The 16230-nt window shown below is 37.1% G+C and overlaps 6 protein-coding genes across 15 annotated transcripts; 4 read left to right on the top strand and 2 right to left on the bottom strand.

Annotated features, from left to right (window-relative positions):
- Positions 1 to 555: 555 nt before the first annotated feature.
- Positions 556 to 4278, bottom strand: LOC17884990. Of its 9 annotated transcripts, none has more exons than XR_002833889.1 (9): positions 4090 to 4278; positions 3448 to 3478; positions 2660 to 2763; positions 2516 to 2558; positions 1926 to 2410; positions 1695 to 1866; positions 1515 to 1620; positions 1182 to 1370; positions 947 to 1082 (listed from the first exon to the last, which is right to left on the bottom strand). XR_002833889.1 is itself a non-coding variant. In XM_006291783.2 (6 exons), the coding sequence occupies exons 2-6, from the start codon at positions 1608 to 1610 to the stop codon at positions 571 to 573; spliced, it is 636 nt and encodes a 211-aa protein (XP_006291845.1). In that variant the 5' UTR covers positions 1611 to 1620; positions 1695 to 1910; the 3' UTR covers positions 556 to 570. The 9 variants fall into 9 exon arrangements, 1 of the variants encoding a protein (XP_006291845.1); XR_002833883.1 differs by having other exon boundaries at positions 2641 to 2763; XR_002833887.1 differs by having other exon boundaries at positions 2516 to 2570; positions 2641 to 2763.
- A 2694-nt stretch (positions 4279 to 6972) lies between these two features.
- LOC17887472 (uncharacterized protein At1g66480) lies at positions 6973 to 8528 on the top strand. The gene is made up of 3 exons (XM_006292994.2): positions 6973 to 7313; positions 7418 to 7810; positions 8193 to 8528. The coding sequence occupies exons 1-3, from the start codon at positions 7137 to 7139 to the stop codon at positions 8244 to 8246; spliced, it is 624 nt and encodes a 207-aa protein (XP_006293056.1). The 5' UTR covers positions 6973 to 7136; the 3' UTR covers positions 8247 to 8528.
- LOC17884802 (nicotinate-nucleotide pyrophosphorylase [carboxylating], chloroplastic) lies at positions 8392 to 10821 on the bottom strand. Its single transcript, XM_006291347.2, has 9 exons — positions 10707 to 10821; positions 10483 to 10628; positions 10233 to 10366; positions 9980 to 10126; positions 9423 to 9506; positions 9130 to 9282; positions 8869 to 9045; positions 8724 to 8791; positions 8392 to 8641 (listed from the first exon to the last, which is right to left on the bottom strand). The coding sequence occupies exons 1-9, from the start codon at positions 10754 to 10756 to the stop codon at positions 8545 to 8547; spliced, it is 1056 nt and encodes a 351-aa protein (XP_006291409.1). The 5' UTR covers positions 10757 to 10821; the 3' UTR covers positions 8392 to 8544.
- A 790-nt stretch (positions 10822 to 11611) lies between these two features.
- LOC111830426 lies at positions 11612 to 11860 on the top strand. The gene has a single exon (XM_023782252.1). The coding sequence runs from the start codon at positions 11612 to 11614 to the stop codon at positions 11858 to 11860; it is 249 nt and encodes an 82-aa protein (XP_023638020.1).
- A 1207-nt stretch (positions 11861 to 13067) lies between these two features.
- Positions 13068 to 15445, top strand: LOC17886699 (pentatricopeptide repeat-containing protein At2g01390). 2 transcript variants are annotated; one of them, XM_023782346.1, is made up of 3 exons: positions 13068 to 14014; positions 14197 to 15223; positions 15362 to 15445. In XM_023782346.1, exons 1-2 carry the CDS (start codon positions 13282 to 13284, stop codon positions 15204 to 15206), a joined length of 1743 nt encoding a protein of 580 aa, XP_023638114.1. In that variant the 5' UTR covers positions 13068 to 13281; the 3' UTR covers positions 15207 to 15223; positions 15362 to 15445. The 2 variants fall into 2 exon arrangements, with proteins under 2 accessions (XP_023638114.1, XP_023638115.1); XM_023782347.1 differs by lacking the exon at positions 15362 to 15445 and having other exon boundaries at positions 14197 to 15349.
- On the top strand, positions 15403 to 16223 carry LOC17885229. Its single transcript, XM_006290376.2, has 2 exons — positions 15403 to 15522; positions 15906 to 16223. Exons 1-2 carry the CDS (start codon positions 15403 to 15405, stop codon positions 16221 to 16223), a joined length of 438 nt encoding a protein of 145 aa, XP_006290438.2.
- The last annotated feature ends 7 nt before the right edge of the window (positions 16224 to 16230 follow it).

A 16230-nucleotide genomic window follows, 5' to 3' on the forward strand; every position in this document is an offset into this window, starting at 1 on the left:
TTGATCCCAATTACCGAGTCAATTTTTGATTGGGCCTCAAAATTGTTTCTAAAAGGCCCGTTTAGACCACAAACCGACTCCTGGATATCTATATACATATGCTTGTAGCTTTTGTTTTTCACATCAGGTCAGGTGTTTCGATTCGATAAAGAGTTGGAGAAGACTCGGATATGAAACCGCAAAGAAGAAAGACCGCTGGCCGGAGGACGAAGGAAGGTGAAGGCCATAATAATATTGGTTTCGATCTCAACTCCGTCCCTCCTGAAGAATGTGAAGGTGGTAATAATATTGGCTTCGATCTCAACTCCGTCCCTGCTGAATGTGAATGTGAAGGCGATAACAGTTGTTTCGATCTCAGTTCCATAAAGCTTGCAATTAACGATGTCGCAGCAAAGAGCAAGGTGATCCAGAAACGACGTATTATGGTCAACGGGAAGCCTCTGTCAGATACGACAATTCGCCTTTTAGAAGAAAGAGAATGGCTAAACGAGGAGTATATGAATCTCGTCCTTAATCTTAGAGCCAGAGGCATGTCAATACCATATTAATACCATAACTGTTTACTCTTTTTTATATAATCCTTATAGGGTTTTCTTTTTCTTTGGATTCTTTACCATAAAATTGTATGTATATTCGGATTACAATAAATAAAAATGCTTTCGACATATTATAACTACTAGTAGTCACAAACAGTCCAACCCGTTTATGTAATACAATAATACTAATGATAATATTACTATTATTGGCATATATCATGGTTACAAAAATCAATGCCGGGAACAAGTCCCTCAACCCACACAGTATCTCCGGGTCTGGCAGATGTAACGCCAGGGACTTGAGCCTGAATATCTCTACCCATCAGAAAAGGAAGGAAGAAACTCATGAAGAAGGATAAAAGAAAAGGCATCTCACATAGAATTCAACAAACTGACGTAAATGACTTGCCTTTTCCCCCATTTGAATTAACTGGGTCCGTTTCAGGTGTATGACTTGTTGATGGGTCATCTTCCTGGCTTTGTGGAAACACAAAAGAATGTGGAAGAGGAATGTTCAAGGCACGACTCCAGAATACAGAATTTGCCCTGGGGTAATGGAAAAGGTCTCAAGATCACAAAGCAGCCCTTTACAGCACACAAAACTCTGATTCTACTAACAAGAGATAACACCACTAGCCAACATACCAGAGGAAATGTTCAAAGGAGACCTCGCTGCACCAAAGACTAAACAAAATATGATTGGTTCAAGCACCAATGAACAGCAATTTGTAAATATGTTACGTATGTTAACCTTTCGGAATCACCATCCAAAAGTAAGAGCTTTTTCACCAGGGCCTCCACCTTCCCATGGTAAAGCGACATCAACTTCTTCTTCTGGAAAGGGAGTACCATCAAACAAAAAAATGAATTCATTTCCCAAATAATTAGTTTGATCACTGGAACGAGAAAATGTGGCTGCAATTTTCAGGACCATATGATAGAACATGATATAGGCATAAATTTTAAAGATTTACACACCTGTAACTCAGTTGCATGATATAAGTTTGTCCCCTTGAGCTCAAGGATCTCAGAATCAGAAAACCAAAGAGGATTGCAGAATCGAGTAGGAAGCATATCAAGGTACCTATCATATCATTTATAGACAGATGAATCCCCTTAAAACTTAGGCAAAATCTGTGGTAAGAGATGCGAACTTACAGCTTCCACTAAGAATTGATTCGAAGAGTGAGAAACAAAATCATGAGCAAGCGATCATCAACTTGTCCTTCTGGGAACATTTTTTGACACTTTGGGGAGACGAGAGGGTACTACTCCTGAAAGAACTCTCATAGGGGTAATGGCCAAACCAAGCGCACAACAAGCAAGACATCTGAAATATTCCAAAGCTGATATCAATCAGAAAGAAGAGAAAAAAAAAAACTACTTAACAGAGGTGATAAACTCAATGTTCCATATATTTTCCAGAAAAAGGAAAAAAAATGTGAATCTATCGTAAGTCTTCTTGGCATTGACAATAATATTACATCAGATGGTTGAGTGGAGGCGAATATGCCAAATCCTTTTTGTGAGGCAGAACATTTGATATTGCAGCCATTTAATTTAACATTTTTAAAGACACTTATGAAAAAACCCTCATTTTGCTCACTTATTTACAATCTTCTGCCACTAGCTTTATTTTTTAAAACTTTAAAAAAGAAAAAATTCGCAAACAAACTTAGAACCCAAAAAAAATCGAAGCCCAAAGAAATTAAGCCCAACTGTTTGTCACCTCTGCGTGACCTCCGCCATCACCGAAGATCTCTACATATCTCTCTGTCAATATCTTCATTTAGAAAATCTCATCAAAAACCCATAAATCACGCAAATTGTGCTTCCCAACTTATGGAAGGATCGCAACTACTATCCATATATCCCTGCATGATAAACAACTCAATTTATATTAATTCATCGTCATTATCTTCAATTAAAACAGATTAAAATCACTTAATCGAATAAAATCAGCAATGATTACTATATACCCGGAATTACGCTATTTATTCGATTTCTACCTTGATTCTTCAACTGAAATCAAAACTAAATTATACACTTATCGAACTACTATAAATAGTGAGCTTCTGTAACGAAAAAAACCCATCACACTCACAAACAATCATTCAGCTTACTGAAACTTGCTTTCACTTCCATCTCATCAATGGCGGCCACCTTTGCTTTCCTCAAGGACGTCCGCCCATACGGCATGGAGAGTTCAAGTGAAGATGCTCCATTCCTGGCGCCAATACACACAAGACACTGGTGAAACGTTAGAGATGATTCTCTCTGATGAACTGGTAATTGCTTTGAATTCTATCATTACATGCTCCCAAATTGTTTTATATAAGTTTACATTGAAGAAACGATTGAAAATAATAATTCTAGACAAAGAGGGAAGATTCAGAAACAAACAACAAATGTTATTTTCAAGGAAGTTTTCGAAAATATGAACTGACTAACATCGAGTCAGAGAGTGTGGGAGCATCAATGGACAAGGTTATATTCCTTTCTCTATAATTTCGGGTACATTACATGCCTAATAGTGTAAACCAGATCCATATTAAACACCACATTGACTAAAAGGATTCTAATTATTTGTAGGGTTCGGCTAACACATTCAGAGGACAAACGTGGAGGTCAAAGATCAAGACTCTTGATTCAAGAGTAATGATCAATGTTGATTAAACAATTCCATTATTTACACTTGAAGCAATAATTTTAAAGTTTAATACCCCATGGGACAAGCACGTTTATGTTTACTTTTCTTAAAGGATGTTCTTATTTCCTGTTAATGAACTATTATTAGATTCATTTATCCGTTTAACTGTTTCCCCTAGCTCTTTAAGACAACACCAGAAATACTATTTCAACAAAAATCGCCACCTACTGAAACTAAGCTGGAAGATTTAAAGAATCTAACCTTCATTATGTGATATTATGTTCTGCTGCACCTGCAATTCAAAATATAAAATTTCAAATCAGAACCTTCACGAATGCAAATATAAGCTACATTCATATAGTCTACAAACATAAAAGTTCATTGATTGAATTAATACCCAAGTTTGACCTTATTTAAGCGCATAAAATAAGCATATCATCATTGAAATTAAACTCCAACAAATACTAAAGCGCTTCTACAGACTGAAATATTTTAAAAGAAACTAAACATTGGTTATTCCATTTCCAGTGATATGGTGAACACATCAGAGACCAAAATCTTTAAACAATCTCCATTAACAAACAAACCGACTCAACTACTAGATACGGTAATATTACATATCTATTATATTAACACTTTGTTCACAAACTCTTCAATGGAGTTTTACTATTCTACATTCATAAGAAATATCCAAATATTGAATGGTTCATTCCGTAAACCTGAAACGCTAACTTCAGTAGCTCTCAAAACTGATTTCTCAAATTACCTACTTTGTCGTAAAGAAAATTTAACGATCCACAATCAGAAAAATCAGTTTTGAAAAAAGCTTAGGAAGTGCACAACTACAATTGGGGGAAAGATGTATTACTAATATAATCAACAGGATTACAGAAACTGTTTTACCTCTAGATATTGGGAAACGATCGATTGTGTGAAGCGGAATCGTCGAAATGGAAATTATACCCAACTAGCTGCTTCAAACAGAAGATAAAACTTCAAGGATCTACAAGCAAATCGATCGTGATTCTCGGCAATTAAGGAACGGAACCGGATTTAGGTGTGGGTAAGTGTAGATTTCTTTGCTTTTGAAAGATTTCATCGAACGGAACCTGATTTAGTGTTCATCGAATTCAACTAAGTGGAATATGTACGAGATAAAAGGAAATCACAATGAATTAACTTCTTTAATTTAACCCATTAAACCATCATTATTTTTCACTGTCTTATTCTCCGGTTTACTCCGTTACTAATGCTTACCATAGCAAAAAAAAAAATTAAATACCCGAAACCAAAATATAGTTAAATATATACTAAGTGCTTTCACTAACGTAACTAGGAATATAAACCATAAATAAAAACTTTATTTTTTGTGCTATAAATTTCATTTTATTCACAAACACGTATTCAAATTTATATAAAAAATATAAAATACATCTATATATAAAAACATATCTATATACATTTACAAACAATCTATATTACATATTTTTTTAAAAATTGAACCCGCGGTATACCGCGGGTCAAAATCTAGTGTCATACAAAAACGAATAACTGACATTATAAAGTAGCAAATTAGGACTGAAAATAAAACAAAACAGGGGGGTGGGGGGGAAGCCATTCTAGGAACCTATTCGAGTTTTGGTTCTTCTTCTGAAATGGCCACATCTTCCGGCGAGATTCAAAACGCCGGAGACGGGTTTAAGGGAACGGTCAAACCGGCTAGAGGGTTTTTATTTTCAATCGTCTATAACCAGAAAGAGGAGTTTAAAGGACACCAAAACGATGTCGTTACACTCCTCGTCTCTGTGGGCTTTTTTGACAAAAGCCTTTTGTATCCACGCTGATGATTTACTGGGCTAAACCGAATAAACGAAGTTTGAAACCAAACCAGACAACCCAAAACTGTTTGTGATTGTGGTAACAACAAAATCTTTTCTCAATTTAATGAATCCAAGTGTTTGGTCCATGTTAGAGTATTTGATTAACCGGTTTCTAATAGTCCACAACAACAACAAAAAAACGGCGGGAGTTTTAAACTGAAAACTCTCGGGTGACGGTGGAGGTCATGGAAAGACTTTCCCCGCCACGTTGTGTTAGACTCCGAAGCCATCATCAAGCACTCTGTTTTGTAGGTATTTCAAGACCTCTGTTGATCCAGTATTCGTAAGACGTACGTACTGATGACCGATAATATTGAGTATTGACCATAAATTAGTAATAAAGTTTCAAACTGAGTGGACGAGGTTAGGCAACTTCGCAGGAAAGGCTACTTGGAGCTTACCAAGTTACACAGGGTCCATGCAGTGATTTACGTTACGTACTTGTTTAACTAAACCCTCATATATATGGTCTTTCTTTTTATTTGATCATTTCTTACTTCTAGAATTCTTCTTATCAGCATTTTTAAACAACCACGCACGTTTAAAATGAATTTGTATTTATATATATATATATATATAGTGTACATATAAACATATTATTATTGAATTATACATGTATATAAAAATTAGGCTATGTTTTGAATTGTACATCTTTTGATTTTGTCAAAATATAGCATAATATTTTATGAAAAAATATTTATATTCAAGCTACATATCGCGGACTCGAGAAAATGGAACTTAATTTTAGAATATATATTTTGGACAACTATTTAGAAACATTTAATCCATGATTAATGATAATTTGGAAACTCTTTCTATAATATATTTTTTTTTTTTTTGAGGAAGATATGAGCATGTGTAAATATTGTGACGTCAGCTGTTATGTCTTTTTATGAAAGACTAGTAAAATGAGCTATCCAAGTTGCAAAGAAGATGGACCAACATTTTGGACCTTTTTGGTCCTCACCTCTACAAGTATCATCAATCAGACGCTTGCAATTGCGATTAGGTCCATGTACAACCAAAACATATAAATATGCATGCATATGTTACCTTTTAATTATCTCGTTAGTGACTTAGTGGACAATCATTAATCAAGAAATTAGTCACGACTGACCGGAGAGTATAAAGCGTATTTCTTACAAATGTACCTTACAAGTACAAATTCCAGATTTCATCGAGAAAAAGAAAAGGTGCATTCATCATGGTTAATAAAAAGAGGTATGGGAGAAATAAGTAATTTCCTTGAAGCATGCACCGTTGGTCTCCCGTAATTAACGTAAAGTAGCCAACAAAACCAAAAGAAAGAAAGAAAAAAGAGAGACAATGATTGAATCTTGATTAATCGCAAATCACCCACCCATTAAGCTTAGAATCAGTACGTATTATATCAAATCAAATTAAAGCACTGATGTATGTATATATGGTCCACAAGAAGAAGAGTAGAAGAGTTGTACCGCATGATGTTGTCAAGTTGAATATTGCTTACAGAGTCGTGTTTTTTTCAACCTAGAATCCATTTCCTCAAAAGTTTGCACTTTTTCACTAATTGTTTTTTTGTTAGTCAATAACTTTATTCTTAAAAATCTTCAACGTTGGCATATAAAAAAATAAAAAGTTTTAATTAGAAAAAGGCGATTATAAAATTCATTTCTCTTTGAAATAAACAGGGATCTTGTACTTAAGCATATATTTAGATGTATCTTGTTGAATAGTAGTACAATTTAACAGAATTCGAAATAACAATTTTTAAAAGACATCAATAGATAGATGGTTTAAAATAGTTAGGCTTGTACGTAAAATCAAGTATTATCGTCCTAGTCAAAGGGTTTGTCCATTGATGAAATAAAAGAAATGGACCAGCTTTTCCACGTATCAATATACAAATCAATAATAAATAATGTACCACACCCATTTGCACATGTTCGCCAACCCCATCATTTAAAAGCCACCAGCGCCGAGTTGTGTTGCTTGTCTCACTGCCCTCATTTCAAGGTTCCCAAAAAAAGCTTTATCCGTTTCTTGTTTTGTTGTGGGCAGAGTATACCTAGCTAGAGAGATTCACTAGATATGGGTAACAGTTTAGGGAGCAAGAAGAAAACGACCAAAGTCATGAAAATAGACGGCGAGACTTTTAAGCTGAAAAATCCGGTGACGGCCGAGGAGGTCTTGAAAGATTTCCCCGGCCACGTTGTGTTAGACTCTGAATCCGTCAAGCACTACGGTGCCCGAGCCAAACCACTCGAGGTTTGTTCTTTTTATGTTTCTTGTTTACTTATACACGAACCATATGTATATGTTTTTATCGATGGACAAGGAACTGAGGCGTTTAGTGTTGTTTTTGTGTGCAGGCGAAGCAGAGGTTAGAGGCGAAGCGGCTATATTTCGTGGTGGAGCCTGTTAAAGAGTGTCCTCCGAGAAGGGTAAGATCAGGAATCCACGTGAGTGCGAAGGAGAGGCTTGAGAGCCTCATGCTTGCCCGGAGATCCTCTTCCGATCTCTCCATACTCAAACCAGCAGGAGGATGGACGGAGGAAGAAGGAGGTGCGGTTAGGGTGAAGGTGAGGGTTCCCAAGGCCGAGCTTGAAAGACTCATTAAGGAAGGAGCCACGGAGGCCGAAGCCACCCAAAAGATAGCTGCCCTCTTTATGGCCAAACAGAACCACCAAGAACCGCCTCACAACACGCGAGGAGAAGCCTTAGACCCCTCGCCCGCCGCCACGAGAGAAGTCAAATCTCGTCTGGTGAGTTCTTTTAATTTCTCCATTAATTTCTTTTGTTTTTTTTTTCTGTTCTTATATATGTAGTCAAATAAAAAACACAAACAAATACTATTATTTAGTTAATTCACAGCTTAGAGTGGCATGTAGCTTGTGTTGAATTTAATAATGTTATGGGTTAAAAAAAATAACACTTTTAATCGGAAAAATCGGAAGTAGATCCAGAGAAGTATTTGTTGGGGTCAAATTTTGCATGCTGCTACTTTTAACACTTTTTCTATACTGTTGTTACTTTCCAGATAGGACAAGATTATCACACTAATTTAGATATTAACTTTTTTGAAAAGTCATGTAAATAAAGTCTTGAAGACAAGAATGTTGATTAAACATATTCTAATGTTTGCAGAAACGAGTGAGTTTCGTGGCGGAAAGAGGAGGGAGCGAGATCACCGTCGCTTGAGTTGAACCAATACTTAGATGATGTTGTTTGTAGACGTACGTACGTACGTATTAGAGTGCTTCCCAACGTTTCTTGCAAATTCTATGTACATTAAACAACGCAAAACACGTTTGAGAGAAAGCTATTCATTCATCCATGTCTCCACTATACGAATTCGGAGTTTATTTATTATTATAGAAACAGTAATTTATAGGCAGATTCATTTGTTTGTCTCTCACCACCTTATTTAGTGATTACATGTTTAATTGTTTTTCCCGGAAGTTAAAAAAAAATTACGAGGAAGAGAGACAGATGCTCTTTATGCTCGTTTTGTCCTTCTTCCCACCTCAAGAGCCAACTCTGTATCGATCTTCAGAGATATGTCTAACGCTTTCACCGAATGCGTCAGAGCTCCGCTGCATTCATATATTCTTTTCAGTTTTCATCTGACCCAATAACAAATAGACGTATATCAAACCGGTTTGAAAGAATTCTTACCTGCTAATGAATGTAACTCCACTCTGTCCGATCTTGTGTACTGTCTCAAGGGTAACATTTCCTGAGGCCTGCATTATGAAATTAGAGTAAAGTCTTCCATCAGTAAATGTGGGGATCATCTTTTTTTTCTACAACACACACACACCTCTGTCTCGAATCTCCCGTTGATTAGCTCTACCGCATCTTTAAGCATTGTGACATCGACGTCTCCATTCTCTAGTGGTACCACCATATTATCCAGCATTATTCTCGTCAACCGAGTCTCGGATCCACTAACATACCCTAGCACTTCCTTCACTTCCTCAAGCGTCCGCGTCTCCACCTTCAAGTAGAGACATAGCTAAACGATTTAAAACATGTTTCACTTCTAACTTGCAGCCACAAAAGGGTCTCAAAGGTTACTTACCTCTACATCCATTTCGAGATTCTTTTGCTTTAGATATTCGTCCACTGATTTGATGGCATTTACTATACCTCCTGCAGCTGAGATATGGTTATCTTTTATCATCACCATGTCAAACAATCCCATCCTATGGTTCCTCCCTCCACCAATCAGAACCTAAGCTAAGTAAGAAAACTTGAGGTGTATCAAGAGATAATAATCTCATAAATCCAAATGTTCCCAAGAAGATATCAAAATAGCAGCAAATATGTCTCAATGGTTGGGTTTGAAATAGGTAAAAAAATTGTGGAACATACCGCCCATTTATCCACCAACCGCAAACCAGGAGCAGTTTTCCTTGTCTCCAGTATACGTGCAGGGTTTGCAGCATCTGCCATTAACTGCACTAGACAAACTCTCCATCACAAAGAGAATAGAACCTCCATTTGAATTACAAACAGACAATCAGCAATTCGATGGACACAATTCACTACTAACACTGCACTACATACAGTACAGAACCAAAGATTGCGTGGATATCGATAAATTACCATAAACCGTTTAGTAAGCCAATACAGCCTTCTCATTAAGATAAAAAGATCAAGAAGTTAACATGAATGCAACCACACAAATCACTAGACAATAAAGCCATTTTTAGTAAGCCAATAAAGCCTTCTGATTAAAATAAAGATCACCTAAGATTATATGAATGCAACCACACAAGTCACTAGACAATAAAATCATTTTTAGTAAGCCAATAAAGCCTTCTCATTAAGATATAAGATCACCTAAGTAGATACGGATGAAACCAAACCAATCACTAGACAATAGTTTGAGAATCTATAGAGATACCAAAAAAAAAAAAAAAAAAAACCTTGGTAAGGGTAGCAATTCCGCTCATCCTCTGCATAAAGTTGAGGACAACTCTTTCAGCAACAACAATCTTATGTGCATTCCCTGACACTTTCCCAAACTTCAATCCTTTATGAACATAATCTCCGTCCTTTCGCATCCATTCAACCTGACATTCAACACTAATCACTTAACCAAAAGACACATACAAACAATCAAATCCCTTCCCCGAAATGACTGCCAAGTATTCAGATTTATAAAGTAAAGATAGGAACCTTCAAAGAGGGATCGACTTGTTCAAAAATCATGTCAGCAAGAGCAATTCCAGCAACAATACCATCTTCCTTGGCCAAGAAATAAGCTTCCACTTCCATATCAAACGGTATGGTAGCCAAACACGTCACATCTCCTTCACTCAAAATCATCAATTTCACGAATTCAATTTCACAAAATGTAAATAAAAATGGCAACTTTACTTACTTTGAGAGCGAAACAAGTGAAGAGAGAGAGAGAGAGAGAGAGAACCTGTATGACCAGCATCTTCAGCTAGGGCTAATTTGATAACAGCTTTCAAATCGTAAGTAGGATGTGAAGGAGGCTTGATTGCCATGGAACCGCGCGAAACTCCTCCGGCTGTTTGAGTCGCAGAAGCAGACATTTTCACAAAGCTCCTGAAACAATCGGATTAGAGAAATGAATGGAAACGAAAAAGATTGGGTTTTTTTGTTTTTTGGTTTGCCGGATAAAACCTTTGGATAGCGTAGAATTGAGGCGACAACAGCCGAGAGGCAGAGATCATTGTAGAGACTTTCTTCTTTACTGACTCAACTCTGTTTCTTTGTTGTTGGTCTTCTTCTGTGAATATTATAAGAAACAGGTCTGTCCTCCAAAACAAAAGAGAGATGTTTGGTTGAACCAAGAAACTATCTATTGGGCTTTATATGTCTCCAAAGAAGCCCATTACAAGGATGAGATCCAACTTCTTTGTTTGGTTAATTCCATAAAACTCTCAAGTCTCTCTCTTCTCTCAACCAAACAAGTTGAAAAATTGTTGAGTTTCACTAAAAAGAATACGACAATTTTGTAATCTTATTACATTAAACGTCGTTCTACTATAAAATATCTTTAAACAACTTGACTGCTTCAAAAACAAAACAAAACAAAATATATATAGAAAATAATGTATGACATAAAATATACAAGTCTAGGTATACATATAAACATGTCTGCAAAATTTTTAATAAAATAAAGAAATGATTCTAAATAGGCTGCTAGAGTGAAGAATGCACACAACAAAAAATTCAACATAAAAACATAACAAGTACATCAACACAAATTGCATGTAACAAGTCAAAATAATAATTAAGCCAAAGAGTTAGAAGAAGCTGCCTCCCTCTTTCGTTCAAACAACATTCAAATAACAATATTGTCTCTCTCCCTTCTCCATTGTATCTATATATATATTTCCTCCATCAAAGCAGCTTTCATATATCTCTCAAGTCTTATCTTCTTAATCTATATAGCTCAAAAAAGATCCACGCTAGCTATTAGATAATTCAAACGTTTCCTTATAATTAACCACTAACCCATTCATTCAATTAATTTAGTCTTACTCCAGACGTCACAACTCAAGAGCGAGTTTTTGCATTATAACATGATGAAGAGGAGGATCATGGGGAAATTCATCATAGTGATGTATTTTGTTATAGCTTTCGTTGGATCAAGAGGAACAACAGCAGCAACGGCAAGGCTGATGAAGAAGGAAGATATAGGAAGAAGGTTTGCTTTGGAGAATAAGCTCCAACGAGGTCCGGTCCCTCCTTCACAGCCTTCTCTATGCCACCACAAACTAAACCCTTTTTCTCGTTCAAAATTTTATTACTCTTATGTTTCTTGCCCTTGATCAACCCACATTTTTTTATTCTTTCTTTTCTTATTTTTTTGTCTGTCTTTTCTCATACATAAGTTTAATCCTACGATGGACTCCTCCAAATTCGAAAGAGTCGGACGTGTAATATGTTTTGGACATAAATGAAACAAATTTTTTTGTGTTATAGAAATTTTTATAGAATTCTTTGGCTTCGCTAATTTCTGCCTTTTTCAAGTCTTCTTATCGTAGCCTTGTTTTATTATTTTTTTTGTTGCCAAGATTACTTTTGTTTGAGGTTTAAGCTTTCATTATAATGCCTAAACTTTCATTTTAACGATATGCCAAGATTACTTTCATTTACAAACTTAGCAAAAACAAAAGAAAAAAACTAGTGCCAATTATTTATTTATTGTAGCATTGCAAATTAACACGAGAAGATAAAAGTAGGAAAGTAACAAAGGAGCTTAGTCAAAGTAAATTATAAATTTTAATTTTGGTTAAAGACTTGCTTGGAATTGTTTAAAAAATTACTCGAATTATGGATCTTCTTCATTTCTTTTGTGTATTGGATTGGACTTCAACGGTTTGGAATAAGTAAGATATTCCAAGACTAAAGCTATGATGCACTAATTGGTTACTTACTCTGAGTATGTGAAGTAAACGAAGGCCCGTACGCTTTCATGGGAAGTAGACGTTAATCCATAAACGCACCTTACGATGCTCAATTGGAACATGTGTTCCTTCCTCCATCAGTCCATCTCACGAGAATTCTGGCAAGCTTCTTCCACTTCCATCCTTCGATGCTACTAGTGAATCATTGCAAGCAAACCTTCAGTGGTTCAAACATTTTTGGAAGTAACCACACTAACTAAGTGTGGGGCTTGGTAAGCAACAGATTTTAAAGTGTTTGGAGAGAGAGAGAGAAATTCCAGAATTCACACTTCCTCAAGACTCTCTCCACTTCCTATCAATAAGTAGATTTATCTCTTTTTATCAGTTTTCACATTGTTCCCATTTTAAAGATCTTCTAATGATATTCTAAATATTTTGAATTTAAGGTCTGGCCACATTAATTCCCTCTTGTTTGAAAACAATTTTAAGTTGTAGCTAGGTTTTTTTGTTTTGGACAAGAAGTTTTAGCTAAGTTTGGTTCAATCTATTTCTTATTTTGTAAGGCCATTCAAAACATTGTTCATTTTGGTTTAACGAAAACACTTTAGCAAAAATTCATAAACTACATCTTCATTAGCTTATTAAACATGCTACAATAAAAAAAAAAAAAAAAAACAGAATTTCACTAAAAACATTTTTAGTAGATACCGGTTTGATCAGAAAACAAAGTTCCATGCCGTTTTGGTTCAGATACACTGCAAGGTTGGAATACTGCACATAGAAATGGTTATCTCCAGGACACACTTGCGAATTGCCGTAGATTCTTCTCCATAGCCAATTTCATGCGGTTCTCTACCATCTTCCGCAACCATCTAATCCACTTCTCCAATCGCCAGAGCTCCGTCAAGCTGCTTCACTCTCTTCCGCGACCCCCAAGGCCTAGAAACCCATCCAAGTCCAAGCGATTCGTCCAAAAACCAAAACTTGCAAAAACAGAGAGCCCAGACGACCCCAGGGTTTACACAAGAGACATTGTATCCAACATCTACAACATCCTCAAGTACTCCACCTGGGAATCTGCTCGAGAACAGCTCCCTCATCTCCGTGTCCGATGGGATTCTCACATTATCAACCGTGTCTTGAAAGCACACCCTCCGATGCAGAAAGCTTGGCTCTTTTTCAACTGGGCTTCTCAAATCAAGGGTTTTAAACACGATCACTTCACTTACACCACCATGCTCGATATCTTCGGTGAGGCCGGTCGGATCCAGTCCATGTACTCTGTCTTCCATCTTATGAAGGAGAAAGGTGTGTTGATCGATACGGTGACTTATACATCGCTCATCCACTGGGTTTCAAGTTCCGGCGATATCGACGGAGCAATGAGGTTGTGGGAGGAGATGAGAGATAAAGGATGCGAACCTACTGTCGTGTCGTACACGGCTTACATGAAGATACTCTTCGCCGATGGGAGGGTGGAGGAAGCTACGGAGGTTTATAAGGACATGTTACGTTCACGAGTTTCTCCCAATTGTTACACCTACACTGTATTGATGGAGTATCTTGTCGGCACAGGTCAGCTTCATTCTCCGCACACCAACTGTTTGTTAAAATGCCTAGCTGAAAGTTGCAATTTTTTGCGTTATATTAGATGATTGGAAATAAACATATGGACTAAGACTAATAAATTTATTTTGTTGTGTTGACGATATTTTATTGGAAATAAACATGTGTTAGTTTCTTCGTTTGATTTGCAGGTAAATGCGAGGAAGCCTTGGATATTTTCTTTAAAATGCAAGAGATTGGGGTGCAACCAGATAAAGCAGCTTGCAATATTCTGATTGGAAAAGCCTGTAAATTTGGGGAAACATCATTCATGGCTCGAGTTCTTCTATACATGAAACAGAACGGGATTGTCCTTCGTTACCCTATCTTTCTTGAAGCTTCTGAGACTCTGAAAGCCGCAGGTGAAAGTGATGATCTGTTACGGGAAGTCAACTTGCATATTTCCGCTGAACTTTTGTGCTCCAGTGACATTGATGAGACTCCAACAGCCGAAGTTGATGACACTAAGAGTTCAGATGATAGTAGAGTTATCAGCTCCGTTCTCTTGATGAAGCAGAATCTGGTTGCAGTTGATCTTATGCTTAACCAGATGAGAGAAAGGAAGATGAAGTTGGATTCTTTTGTGGTTTCAGCTATCATAGAAACAAACTGTGGCCGTTGTAGAACTGAGGGCGCTTCATTGGCTCTTGATTACAGCTCGAAAATGGGAATTCATCTCGAGAAGTCAGCATATCTTGCGTTAATTGGTCAATTTCTGAGAGTAAACGAACTTCCTAATGTGATTGAAGTGGTCAAGGAGATGCTGAAAGCCCAACACTCTCTTGGTGTGTACCAAGGGGCAATGTTGATCCACAGGCTCGGGTTTGAGAGAAGACCTCGCTTGGCCGCAGAAGTTTTTTACTTACTTCCGGATGATCAAAAGGGCGTAGCTGCTTACACTGCGCTGATGGGTGTTTATGTCTCAGCAGGGAGTCCAGAGAAAGCAATGAAGATACTGGAAGAGATGAGAGAGCGAGAGATAATGCCTTCACTGGGGACATACAATGTTCTATTGTCTGGTCTTGAGAAAACAAGTGATTTCCAGAGAGAAACAGCGTTGTTGAGGAAGGAGGAGAAGAGTCTTGTTGCTTCTGCACGTTTCCGGGAAAACGTTCATGTTGAAGACAAAATATGTGATCTTCTGTTTGCTACAAATCTGTAATTCTGTGCTTGCAGCAGGTGAATTCAACATGTACATGTTTAAACGAGGCCCATTAATGTGCAAATATGAGGCCTGCCTATACTGTTTAAAGCCCACCACCCATTATTTTTATTATTAATTAATTTGATTTTTCGTTTTATTGACATTTCTGATAGATTTGATTAGTGGTGGGTGCTACAGACGCCGGAGAAGAGAGATGGCGAGATCGTGCTCTATCTGGACGCCTGTTTTGATCTCACTTTCTCCGATGACCGGAGAATCACCTAAAATTTCCCGGCGCCGGGTGATTTTAGCCACAAGCGTAGGTTCTCATCAGGTTCGTACAGCAGTTTTCAAAAATCGAATTAGTTTTCTTTCCCCGGAGGCCGCTGAGTTTTAGGTTGAGCTATTAGAGAATAGAGATTGTTCGTCCCCAATAATTCAGCTGTTATATGCTTCCAACTTGTATTTCCTGTAAAAGTAACCCCTAAATCTCACGGAATCAGTAAACATAACGTTGAGGTTTTAGTTGGTTTATGCCATATGAATTGAGGACAACCAAAAGGCTTCAGACAATATTTTCATATGTTCATGATTGCTTGCTTCTGCTGTTTTCATGGTCAATAGTAGAAAGAAGAAGATTCGGTATTGATAAGTAGCATCAGTTTGTTAGTTAGTGCAGATTTCTGAAGTCAGTCTTGTTTGCCATTATTTTTGCAGCCTTTACTTACAGCAAACATTAAGGAACCGAAGAAGCTTCAAGCCCTTGATTCCAAAGACATTTCCAGAAGAAACACCATGTTGTATCTCACGGCTGGATTTCTTGGAGGGATCAACTTTTTCCAAGGTGAAGCCGCAGAAGCTCGAGTAGGGAGAAACGAGAACAGAAGGAAAGCATTGGAGAAGCTGCGGGCGAAAGCGAAAGAGTCAGAGCCCAACAAGTCAGGAAACCAAAAGATAGAGAAAGAGTTAGAGAGAGATGAAGTGTTTCCTTTACTTCCTCCACCTGCTGTGGTGGAAGCAAACTTGCTGCAATAAGCACTCT

The sequence above is a fragment of the Capsella rubella genome, unplaced genomic scaffold (genome assembly GCF_000375325.1).
Source record: "Capsella rubella cultivar Monte Gargano unplaced genomic scaffold, Caprub1_0 scaffold_5, whole genome shotgun sequence".
In the NCBI taxonomy this organism is placed as follows: domain Eukaryota; kingdom Viridiplantae; phylum Streptophyta; class Magnoliopsida; order Brassicales; family Brassicaceae; genus Capsella; species Capsella rubella.